A 12708-nucleotide genomic window follows, 5' to 3' on the forward strand; every position below is an offset into this window, starting at 1 on the left:
TGGAGTTCTGAAAGAGAGTAATTTGAGCATTCCTGTAACGATAACATGCAAGAAAGTAAGAACTTATTTCAATACTTCACATAGGTCTTATTTCAGGAAAGAAGCAGAATGTAGTACTAGAATTTAAAGGGTTTAGGGGGTTGGTTTTTGCTTGTTTGTTTTAAATAAGTACGTATCAACTAGATGTCATGGTTACCTAATGATTTTACAGCTTACCTGGGAAGTTAGTACTGAGCTAACAGATCAGGTGATGGTGGTTGAGAGGAACCTTTAGGTGTGAAGTTCACTAGTACTTGGAATGCATTTTAGGGTATTCATGAGAGTAATGTCATGCTAGGAATTGTGACATTTAACGTGCCACTTCAAGTTACGAATTACAGTTTAAATACAGCAGCATAGAGAAATACTTTCCGGAATTCCTAAGTTCAGAGTTCTGTGACATCCTTTGTCTCCTTTCTTTTTATTTAGGGAATAAATACCTTGCTTTGTTAACCCTTTAAGTAGAAAGCTTAGCAGTAAACAGCACAGGCCAGTAAAACTTTAGTACTTCTTGGTTATTTACTACTTTTTTTGTTCCTTATTTGCAGATTAACTGAAACAGAATTCAAACTTGACCTTTTAGAAAAAGATCCTTATGCTCTTGATGTTCCAGTTAGACCATTTGGCAGAGGTACAGTATTGAATTGTAAAACAGAGCTTAATTGTTTTGGTTTATGGTTTTGTTTCCCAAGACCGCACATGTATAATTGTTTGAAAACTGTCTTGGCCATGTGTATGTACAAATGTCATTTAAAAAAAATAATTGGGTTATAAGTGACTCTAGGTCATATTGAGTATTTTGTTGAAACTAAGAGCATTTGTAGTATCGATGAGAGTAGACTAGGGATGAGATACACATGGTAATTAGACCACAGTTTTCATTTTACTTAGACAATTCAGTTTTAAACTTCACCTGAGAAGTTAATTACTTTATACAGTTTGCTAAACTGAATATTGTGAACTTGAGTATTTTGTTTTAACTGTTCCAGAGCATTCCCCATATGGACCCTCACCAATGGGCCGGCCTTCATCTGAAACAAGAGCTTTTCTTTCCCCTCCAACTTTATTGGAGGGTCCTTTAAGGCTTTCACCTATGCTTCCAGGTGGAGGAGGAGGAAGAGGTACAATTCTTAAACTTGAAAATGTATCTATTCTGGATTTCTCTCTCCTCAACTATAAACCTGTCACACCTTTTCCTCTTGCTGGTGACAAAAACTATTAAAACAACCAATTCAATATAAACAGTTAATTGGACAAACTCTTCCTGTTTTTTCAACTTGCTTCTAAAGCTGTCTAATGTGTAACAGTACAGTGGAAAATTTAGTTGTTACTAGTAGGTTGGTCAGTGGATTCACTTTAGAAGCATAGATTGCGAAAAGTGAAAAGCCAGACTTAATCAGTCTTGGTTTATTTCTTGGACAAATAAGGTTCTGCTGAAATAAACTTATGATTTTAAAGTAAACAAGAGTTGATTGGTTTTCTGAAGAAAGAATACTGCCACTTCCATCTCATTGGTCAGTTGGTGAGAGAAGGAGAGGGTACCTGCATTGTCAAAAAGATGAAACAGTTTTATTGGTGGTCATGGTACTGGAAAGTTACTGATTCAGTGAATTGTTTTCCTCCCTTTGTTCTAAATTTGAGGCAGTCATTATACATGGAGACTGTTTCTTCTCTAGTGGTAAAAGGGACCAGGAGGGTTGTGTCTAAGGAGTAAAATTCAGAGATTAAGTAGTAGGTGAAAGCAAGCCATGGTGTCACGGGTTGTAAGGGAAGAAAAACACTGTTCCTTCATATTTTTGATGTCGATGGAAATAGTGTAGATAAATGCTAGAGTGGAGTTCAGCGTCTGTTATGGGTAATAAAGAAGCTACTATTTAATCTACTACTACTGTTACACCTGCTGAAACCTGTACTTATTTCACGGGAAACATGTCTAAATGTCTCTTCTATAACGATTTCACTAATCAACATTGATTTTCAAAAGACCAGCATGGACTACTTATTTACTTTAATTCTTTGTAAAAAGCATATCCAGGTGCATACAAAAGTTGATTCATTTTCTAAGTCAGAAAAGCTTGAGACTTAATGTTCAACTGTAGCTATACCACGCAAAAGCATACTTGACAATTTATTTGTGTAGAGACAGTAAGTAATGAAACTAAGCTGTCCAGTGTATGTTTAAATTGTAGCTCAGCTCTTGCTGGTGAAGAAGAATAAAAACTGGATTTCAGGATGCAGTATTAGCAAGAGACTACGCAAAGGCATAACTACTGTCCATTTCATAATGGAGCACTAATGTAACTTGGGCAGATTAAACAAATGATGTGATTAAATAATGCCAGCTACAGAGCAGTTATAGTGCTCATCTCATTTTGTGCAAGACACAAAATGGCTTCAAATTTTAGGTTGAATTTTAGGATAGAGAATTAGAGAATGATACCAGAATTCAGTATTTCCATCCTTTTCTAGACCAGATATATTTTAAAGGAAGCTTTCAACTTAAAAATCACTCATTGTTACAGTTTCCCTTGCACTTGGTTATGTGTTGACCTGGTGTGCTCTTATTTTTTTTTTTCTTGAATAAAGAACTAGAAAGAATCAGAAGAGTGTTGAATGTAATGTGGATATTTTCTCATGATGAGGGTATTGACTTTCAGTGTGCTAATTCTTAATTTGATTAGCATCAGGTTTTTTAGCACAGAGAAGATTTATCTTGAGGGTGCTAGTTTGTCCAATTCGAATGAACCAAAACTCTTAAAATTATTATTTACTTATCAAAAATTGCAGGTACGCTAGATTGCACTCTTGTTGAACTAAGACATTTCATTCCAAACAAACCTTTTAAACACTTCTAGTAAACATAACTGGTCATCAGCAAACAGCTGAAGAGTCCTGTGGAGCCATGCACCTTTCATATCTTGACAGTGTTGGCATTCTGTGATTTCTTTTACTCTTTTCAGACTTAATGAAGAAATCCATAATAGAGGATTTGAAATGCCTGGGTATATAACTATTTGATTTCTTCAATTAGGATCCAGAGGACCACCTGCCATGTATGAAGCTGGTAATGAAAGAGGAGAGCTGAGTTCTGATAGATTAACCGATCCCCACAGACCACCATCAGATACTGGATCCCTGTCTCCTCCTTGGGACAGAGAACGCAGGATAATTTTGCCTCCACCAGGTATAAAAGTCTGCTTAGCTACTGTATCTATGGAAAATTGGAGTTACTGACTTGCAGGGTATATATTTAAGTATTTTTTGCTTACAAATATGAAGTGTTTTCTTGGAATTGCATGTGCAACTGCACTGGAAAGGTTGTTTTAATAGTAGGTTTTTTCCCCTTCTTGAATTCTGCAGTTCACTTGCACTTCTATGCTGTCTTTTAAGTATATATTGGTACTAGCAGTGTACAATCAATTATTCGGTTTCATCATTTTACTGGGAGTTTGTTTAGTGCATCAAAAGACCTGTCTGGGCTGGATAATTGATAAGAGAACTGAGAAAGTAAAAAGTTTTAATGGGACATTAGCCGTAAATAAATAAATAAAAAGCTGGCTAATGTTGAAAAATACTATGTATTTAAAAAGACACCCATTTATATTAATAGTACAGGAGTACCATGGTTCAGTCATCCTGTTTGGTACATATTTTCATGTTGATACATCCTCTTTGATAATTAACAAAACCAAAATCAGGCTTCGCTCTCACTTCTTTGGCTAAACATCTGTATTGCACATTATTACTCAGGGAAGACAGATGAATCAAAGAGGATACTACGGATGTTTCTCAAGTAAATGATGCAGGGGGAAGGACAGCATTCCTGTATACCTGTAATAAAGAAGCAAAAATGCTACAAGTTACTTGATTTTAAAAAAAAAAAAAAAAGTACCTCAATTATTAGGTTGTAGTTGCAACACTGTAGTTGCTACACATCTGTGTGAAAGCTTGATTATAAAACTCAAAGTCCACTCAGGATGCAGTTTCTCATTTACTGTATCTGATCTACTGACAGGGTACTGCAGAGACATAGTCTTGTTTCTTTGACCTGAGCTGTGTTCTTACACCGTCTTTGCACTTGAGTTTCACTGATACAGTTTGTCTTGTAGCTGCATGATTGATTGCTAGATGTGATGCAAAGAAGTTGGTGGAAACACATTACAGCACTATGAAACGTAATGGAAAACGGGACTTTCATCTAAGAATGGCTTAAAATGTATAGTAACTTCATTGCTATGCTGAACCTTTGTATTCAGGCCCTGCTATTTATTACTTAGGCAATCATAACTTTCAAAATTCTACTGTATGTTAAACCAAAAATCAATGAACTTTCACTTTTGCAGCTCCTTAGGAACGTAAGCTATAATGCATACTTGGTGGGATTCCTGTGTTTGGGTTTTTCTAAGATTTGTTTGCTCACCCTGATCAACAGTCACTTTGGATGTTTACAAGAGCATAAAGTATCCAGAGAACTTTGCTGGTCTAGAATTGTGCGGAATGGGGGGAATAAATCTTCACTGAGCTGTTTTGTGATTTCTTCAATGTTAGGTGAGCATTACACTGATCCAGTTCCTCCTCCTCGAAGACAAGAAAGATTTTTCCCTAATCCTCCAAATACCGGAAGACTTTCTGGACCAGCAGAACTACGAACTTACAACGCGCAGTCTTTTGATAAAACAGGTGGGAATTGCTTCCATGATACTGTCAAATGGAGAATCTCAGCATAGGTTGGCTGTACCTAGTAAGCCATGGAAAGAGGACAACTTTATAGCTACTGCTATAAAGGCCTGCTGTTCCATTGTATTAAGACATTTTTAACACCTGCTAGCCTTCATGCAGTCTTTCCCTATTATCAACAATAGCAGTCTCTTGTCGGGTGATGAGATTCACTGAATAGTAGTCATGAGGTATATTTGTTTGTCCACCTTCACTTTTCTGTAAGTTATCCTTTCAGGCTTGGCTTTGAGTCTGTTTTGGCCCCTCCCAGGAGGCTCACCACAGCATTAAAATATCACAAACCTTTACTTGTATTTCTGTGCCACTTTTGGTAAAGTTAGAAAGAGTTAAAGTCAGTAAGACTGAAACAACAACAGCAAAATTTTCAAATATCCACTGGCTTTACTGAACTAGAAGGTCCTGAGGCCTTCAAACTGTTTATCATACTTGCAGCTTTTTGTAGTTCACAGTGCTGTTGCCACCAGTTTAATCACACATTTCAGTGACCCAAGTACCATTTGTTTTAAATTGGCCAATTACATACATTCTGATTTGTGATACTTAGCAACAGCCAGGAGCTCAGAAGTTTTGGTGAGTTAAAACCTTATCACTGAAACAGTTTAAGAGCTTAAAGCCTTAATACTTATTAAACAGTTTTCATCCTTCTTTAATGCCTAGTAAGTCACATGTGTCTGAGTCATCAGCTAGGCTGAAGCCATCACAACAGCAACTTTGCCACCCAGTATTCAGTGACTTATATGATTAGTAGTAAGTTACCATCTTTGTTGCCTGGTTTCTGGCAATAGGAGAGAGAACCTTTGATATTTGGTGCCATAACTGGGAATGCTGAATTTTGTTTCAGGCTTTACAAGAGACTGTTCTCTACTGGGAGACAATTTTGTTCCTGTAGAGCCACTCACCTTTCTACCCCCCTTCCCAAGACTCTGTGTTTCGCTTCTGCTTTCTAATGCTTTGTATTCCACTGAGGTCTTTGTTCTAGCACCTGGATGCCGACGGAGAGGTGCACTGGACAGGAGAGATGCACTGTCTTTGCACTCGCTTGTTGCATCCGGTTTTACCCTTTTCTTCAGCTGCTGGCAAGCAACAATTAAAAAAATTTTAAAAAGCTGTATTCCTTTCTTGGGCAGTTCAAAACCTTGCTGCTGGTATTTAGCAGGTCATTAACCATATGCAAATGTTGCTTTTTAGAGGCATATAATTTTGCTAGATTTGGGTGAGCATTTGTAAAAATAGCAAAAAACCTCCAACAAATTAAAAAAAAAACCACACAAAAACAAAAAAAGACCCATCCCAACACACACTATCTGACTTCAGAACAGCAACATGTCTCACAGTACTGAAATCCAGTCTCTGACTCTTGAGAGTAAATGAGCTACACTTTCTCAGCAATATGATCAAAATGTTATTTAAAGTGAACAAAATAATATGCATTTTCCTAAGGCTAACTCACCTAAAATTTCAACTTGAAGCAGGTACCTGGAGCGGGAAACTTCTAGTCAGAAAGAAGGGTTAAAGCTTGACAAAGAGTTTGTGAGCAACTTTATAAGGACTTTAAATGGAAAGTGTTAATGCAACTTAAGTAGCAAGGCATGAATGTTCTGTGTGTGACATAATAAGCAGTTGAAATGCTTTGATTGTTAAGTAACAGTATCTTCAACAAAGGCAGGGCCTGCTTGAAATGACAAGTAATTTAGATTTTTGGAAAAGACCTATCTGTTCATTGAGAAAATACCTTTGTTTGCTTGAAAGGAGAAGAAATACAACATGTAGATGAAAAATCTGTCACTTGTTAGAAGTATTGTTTGGGTCTTGTGCTTTTTAGTAGTATTGTCTTTATTCAAGCAGAAGTGTAAGAAAGCAGTACTTTTCAAATCTCAGGTTTGGTTGGTTGTGGGGGTTTTAGTTGGTTTTTTTGGGTTGTTTTGGTTTTGTTGTTTTTGTTATTTTTTTTTTTAAGGAAGGAGTACATTTAGTGTATATATTTAGTATAATTATATCCAGTCAGATTCTCCTCTTGATGATTCCCTTTGATAATTTTCTCTAGTTGTTATTGAAAATACTTTTTCATAAAGGCAGAAACAGTGACATTCCTATTTATCTCTTAATTTATAAAGTGAGTACAGCAACTATGAGGATGATGATTCTTATTTCTGAATGCTCATTCAGAACTGATGTAGTTCTGAAAGTCTCTTTGATGTTTAACAACTAAGGAAGGGATCAGTTTTTGTCACGCTGGAATAGGATTGCTGTTGATCTCTGTGCCAAAAGTGTATCATAGCGCAGTCATTCCCAGAGAGGGACTTGCCAGAGAAATAAAGTATGAGCAGGAGGGAGGGGGAAAATGGAACCGCTACAGTAGTGTTAAGGTGTATTGCTAGGAAAATGCACTTGTAACTTCTAAAAAAAAATAATAGTGAAATGGAAGAAAAAGCCTTATTTGGATACAAGGAACTTTGGTAACAGCTGGAACCTTAGGATTCATGTGCAACCTATACAGAAGTTGGAGAAAATACTCAGGCATAGCTTTGTGTTCTTCAGTTGTCTTTCAGTCTGCCTGCAGAACAGTCGCTTGGTACAGCAGTACTTTGTTGTTTTTTTTTTTTTTTTCTTGCCTATATATCCTGATTTCAGAAAAAATACTGAAATCAGTGGTGGAGAGAAGTTCAGCACTGAATAACTTGTTTAACTTTTGCCTACAGATGGACAAACATCTTCAGAAAACAGCCCACGAACAGAACCAAGTGGAACCGGGATGAAAGATCATTCTAACCTTAGTGTAAGTAGCTAAGCAGAAACTTGATTTAAAGAAGCTTTAATTTGCTGCAAAATATTTAGAAAAATTAATCTCTAGTATGTTGGTCATGTTATATTGCACTGTGCAGTCCAAATTCTGTATATTTTTATCACAGCAGTTACTGTCTTGTGAATTAATTTTGATGTATGACTAATACAATCCCTGCTGAAAATTAATTCTAACCCAAAAGATGAAACTATGGTGAAGCTGATGGTCAGTGCACGTAGCCAGCCTTGCTCAGGATTATGCCGTAGCTCAGGCAGAGTTGGAAGTAGCTGTTAGCGAGTGTGACAGTCTACATCAAAGTGGGCCTGATGGGACTGGAGATTAACATCTCCCCTTACCCCTTTCCCTAAGCTCGCTTCCCTGTTCTCATTGCAGAACTCACTACCTGATCAGTCACTGGCTCCTGAGAGTGAAGCCATCAGTTCAGGGTTTGGTCCTCCACCTTTCCCTCCGGTCAGACCTCCGTTGATGCCTGTGGATCCTAGAGCACCTTTCATGAGACGAGGACCTCCTTTTCCTCCCCCTCCTCCTGCTGGCATGTATGGACCACGTGAATGTTTTCCAGTACGAGACTTCGGGTTTCCGCGCCCTCCACTGCCGCGTACGTAGCTTTAGCCAGCATTTACTTCAAGTTGATGAACATGAGTGCTTTGTGCAGGTAGCGAGTTATCACACTGCATGAACACTTAAATCTTTATTTGCATGTGCTACTTCTCAATTCAACTACCTGGGAGCATCTTTTCTGGTGAAGGTTAATTGCATTGTACACTTTCTTCTTCACAGTTGCTCATATTGATAATGTTTTTACAAATGCTAGCTCTGGCTGGAAAATATGTGCGCGCGCACACACTGCTCAGCATTTAAAGGATTCTTTTTTGGGGTAGGAAAGCAAGTAGACGCTTACCTTAATCCTTTTCCTCCTACACAGTTGCATCACATATAAATCTTAAAGTTTCATCCCTTAGCTTTGAGGTATACTAGTGTCCATATAGAAGCGTGCATTTGGGACATAATTAATTGTTAACTGATTTTTCTTTGGAGTTTGCATTAGTGGAGCATTTCTTCACAAAAAGGGTTATCAAACATTGGAACGGGCTGCCTAGGGAAATGGTGGAATCGCCACGCCTGGAGATATTTAAAAGACATGTAGACGTGGTGCTTGGGGACATGGTTTAGTGGTGGTTTTGGCAGTGTTAGGTTGATGGTTGGACTCGGTGATCTTAAAGGTCCTTTCCAACCTAAACAATTCTATGATTCTAAGTGTCAGACTGAAGGTCTGTTTCTGCCTCTTGTTGTTCTCTGATGAACCTGTGAAGAACTAAACAGTATCTGTAAGGTATAACAGCCCAGGGCTGCTACAGTGGACCAGAAGTGATGGTGGCAGCAGCTCGTGAACAGGCACTTCCTGGCTGCTGCCCTGAGCCTCTTGCAGGTCACTGCTAAGAAGAGTGATCATTTTGTCCCCCGCCTTCCTCACACCTTTGTCTCTTTGGAGCATAAGACCTAACTTAGGTCCACTTTGTGACTTGTGTTTAGGTAGGCCATTGCTGAGCAATGAGCTGTGTGGGGTAGGAGTAGCAGGTACGTGTTTGCTGTAGCGATTGATATTAACTGGGCTACTCTGATTCTCTCACAGTAAGAAATCCATTTCCGATGAGATCTTATCCTCACTATCCGCCTCCACGACCTGGATTTTTGCCACCACCGCCGCCACCCGAAAATAGAGTTGAGCCACCCCAGTCAAATCCACCAGGTGTAGAACAACCAGAACCACAGCAGGAGACTTGACAGTCATTTGAGCAACATGTTGAACCTTTTCTGTACTCTTGTAATGGCATTTTTTCCTTATGTTAAGTAACCATTGTTACTTAGGTATATATAAACTACTTTGCTCAAATTGAAGCTTAATAGAAAATTCTCAGGATAGTATTTTGTAAATAAAGAATGAAATAACTATGAATATTGTGAATAAGTGATTTCCATTGTACAATAGTAATTTTAAATTAAGAATTTCTAACTTGAGTAATCTCTTCAGAGGTGTATAAAATCAAAACATGTGAACCATATTTTAAAAGTCCAGCTGCTTTGTCCTTGTTTAGCTGTACAGGGAATCTCTCTGCATGCCAAAAGTGATGCTTGCTGCTTTATGAATAGAATGTGAAAACCAAATTGAAACAGTTAATAAAAGTCTACTGAAAACAAAGGCAATGTCACTGTTAACCTGGTACTACAGAAGCTGTTGAAGTGAAGAGGAATTAATATCATTCCCTATTACATACATCTCTTAAGGACCTGGCAGGTTATCTTTCAGCTGTCAAAGCTTTATAAAGTGGCAGTTGTCCTACACTACAGTGGGCAGGAAGGGGAAGAGGAAATGCAGAGCAACTCCTCATCATTCTTCTACGCTGAAAATGCGTATATGGCTTTTTTTATGACAGGGGAGGATGGAGTCATAGCTATGTGATGCTTCAGCACCACCGGACCATTGCCTTTGAAGGTGCATATCTGCAACAAACTAATACCAGGATTCTTTTTCTACTGTCTCAATGTGAACTGAGTTTATTAGTCTTCAGATTTTAACAGTGGCAGTTGGGAAGCCAGGTGGGACAAAAAACCCACTTCCTAATTCTTCCAGCTCTGACTTTGGTGAGCACTCAGGATTTATCAACAAAACAGTTAGTTACACAGGATGGGGCAGATTTCTGTAACCGTGCTCATCCTAATGTGTACTACAGACAATTAAAACTGCAAGGCAAGGTAGAACTTCTTTCTCATCCAGAACAAGCACAGAAGCAAGTCTACCCAATGCATGTAGGAAAAAAAAGCAACAAAAGGGGTCAAGAACATGCTGCTGTAGCAAACATTTAAAGAAACTCAAACAAATGTGTAATTTTAGATGCAAATTGTGTCCATGCACTAGGCCTTGCAAAAAAACAGAATTAAAAATGTAAGAAACAAACAGTAAACTATGGCATTAATAATTTTGTGCCTATAAAGGCATTTGGGTTTTGTCTCATCCACCTCTTCACAGGAGGGGACTTTGCTGCTTCCTGTGTGGCAATGGCCATCACAACAGGCCCAGCTGGGTCTGGCCAGAGCCTGGCTCCATTTTTACTGACTATTGTACAGCCTAAAGACTTCTGCTAGAAGCTGTTGGCTCTTCTGTCAGTTTAGCTTCAACTTGAAACCCATGTAATTGCTCACAATGCAGTCAGTTGGTAAGGGACTCTTCAAGATAAATAAAGCAAGAAACTGTTTTTAGCAAGCCCCTGCTTGCAGGCGCAGCAGTGGGCAGTTCCAGCTGCCATTTCTCCATTCTCTGTGCACATACCCCCCCCCCCCCCCCCCCCCCCCCAGTTTCAGGCTTTAATATAAATGCAGCCACCACACCCCATAATTAGAAGTTCCAAAAAAAAAAAAAAATCTCCAGCCCACTCTTTTTTTTTTTGTAATTGTTTAGGTCAGGTCTGCCAAGGGAAAGGAGCTTTTTCTCTCTGCAGCTCAGTACTCCTGCTCCTACTGTTATTTCCACAGCAGCTTATTTCAGCTGCAGAACTCTACCATGGCTCATTCCTGCAATTCCTTTATTCTCTTTCCTATTTCTAGTCTAGTCCTCAAAGGCTTTTAGCTAGGCCTTTGTACTTGAGCTATTCAACAACAACTTGGACAACAGACATTTTAAAGCATCATCTATGTTAAACTAAATAGCAGTTAAAAAAAAAAAATAAAATTCAGCTGTTGCACCACTTCTAGCCAATTAGTTGCTTTCTAAAGGCTCTAAGCTTGCCTGAAAGACTTCACCCGGATTCTAAAAGGAACTATTTGGTTTTACCCTTGCCCTTGATATCAGTCTAGGAACAACCAGAACTGCCAGCTCTCGCCTCACCCCTGTGTGTAGAACCAGTGAATAGCACCCAGGTCCTCACTTTGACAATTCTGCCACTGTAAGAACCCATTTCTTTTTTTTCAGCTCACACTAAGGGTTGCAAACTACTTATCAATGTAACCGTATTTTCTGAACAAATACAGTATTTTCCCTGCGTGGGTTAAATATTTGTTCGAGCTTGTAACTAAGTTCACTGTCTGCAAAAAACAATTCTTCCTCCACCAAAACAATCTGCTCTTTGCCCACAATGATCTTGGAAGCTGCAGGCAAAACAGAAGTTAGCTGGACTAAGGATAACGCGGGACAAGCATGGATTAGGTCATCCCGCAGAGAGAATGGAATAATTTCAGACATTCCCCCCCCCCCCCCCAGTAACAGCCTAAAATTTTATTTATTTGCAGACAAGCAATTGAAGAACAAGCTCTGATTTCAGCAACAGGAAGCCTACCCAGGGTGTAGTAACCCCACAGATGCATTTAGCTATGTTTAACTGAGAAGGGTCACACTAGTGCATATGCAGGGAAGCCCCCCTCCCCCCCTGCCAAAAAAAAGACAAAGCAATCCAGTTTCAACAATTGAGAGCTTGTGTTCCAAGCTCCTGCTGCTCCATCTAGAACACAAGACGACTAACTCAACATCGCCGACTCTTCAGGGAAAAATAAAGAGAAACAAAAAAAAAAAATTAAAATCCCATTTGGGATTATGCAAACTCAAAGTAATTTTGCAGAATCTGTAAGTGCACAAGTGCACTTTCACCATTAGGACTATCTTATGTCTCCTAATGCTTGATTTCAAATTGCTTCAGCTTGAACCCCCTTCCCTCTGGTATCACAAATTCAGATTATTGCTAAAAATACAACCAAACAACAAAACCAACTTTTATTTATTTCTAAGACTACAGAACAATCAGAGGTGTATTGCTCCAGGATCAAGGCATGGGTTTCACCACCCACTCATGCCTTACCGCACTCCCTATACTTGTAATACATAGAGACTACTATAATCTTTCTTAAGTACATTGACTTCGTACATGAGCCATACCCAGTGATTAGACTTCAGACCCTATGGAAAAATCGGTCCTGGAGTACTAACAACAGACATCCATCCATCCGGCAGCCTATTGCAAACACTGTGGCTATAACTGCAGTAAGTGAAAGGACTGGGCGTCTCCACAGTAGTCAAGTGGCCTGTTTCTCCTGCTCCTTATCTTACCTTTCAAGATTAAGTTAATTAAAAACAAAGCAGA

General features: G+C 38.8%; 1 protein-coding gene across 1 annotated transcript in view; it reads left to right on the plus strand.

Moving 5' to 3' along the window:
- The window catches only part of MIA2 (MIA SH3 domain ER export factor 2), a 40031-nt gene extending 30144 nt beyond the window's left edge, over positions 1–9887 (plus strand). The window contains exons 23-29 of the mRNA XM_082484779.1: positions 588–670; positions 1029–1160; positions 3071–3223; positions 4588–4719; positions 7476–7552; positions 7952–8177; positions 9213–9887. Coding sequence (XP_082340905.1) covers positions 588–670; positions 1029–1160; positions 3071–3223; positions 4588–4719; positions 7476–7552; positions 7952–8177; positions 9213–9364 — 955 coding nt within the window. The 3' untranslated portion in view covers positions 9365–9887. The remainder of the gene's footprint in view (positions 1–587; positions 671–1028; positions 1161–3070; positions 3224–4587; positions 4720–7475; positions 7553–7951; positions 8178–9212) is intronic.
- The last annotated feature ends 2821 nt before the right edge of the window (positions 9888–12708 follow it).

Source organism: Vanellus vanellus (genome assembly GCF_965231255.1).
Source record: "Vanellus vanellus genome assembly, chromosome: 6".
NCBI lineage: Eukaryota > Metazoa > Chordata > Aves > Charadriiformes > Charadriidae > Vanellus > Vanellus vanellus.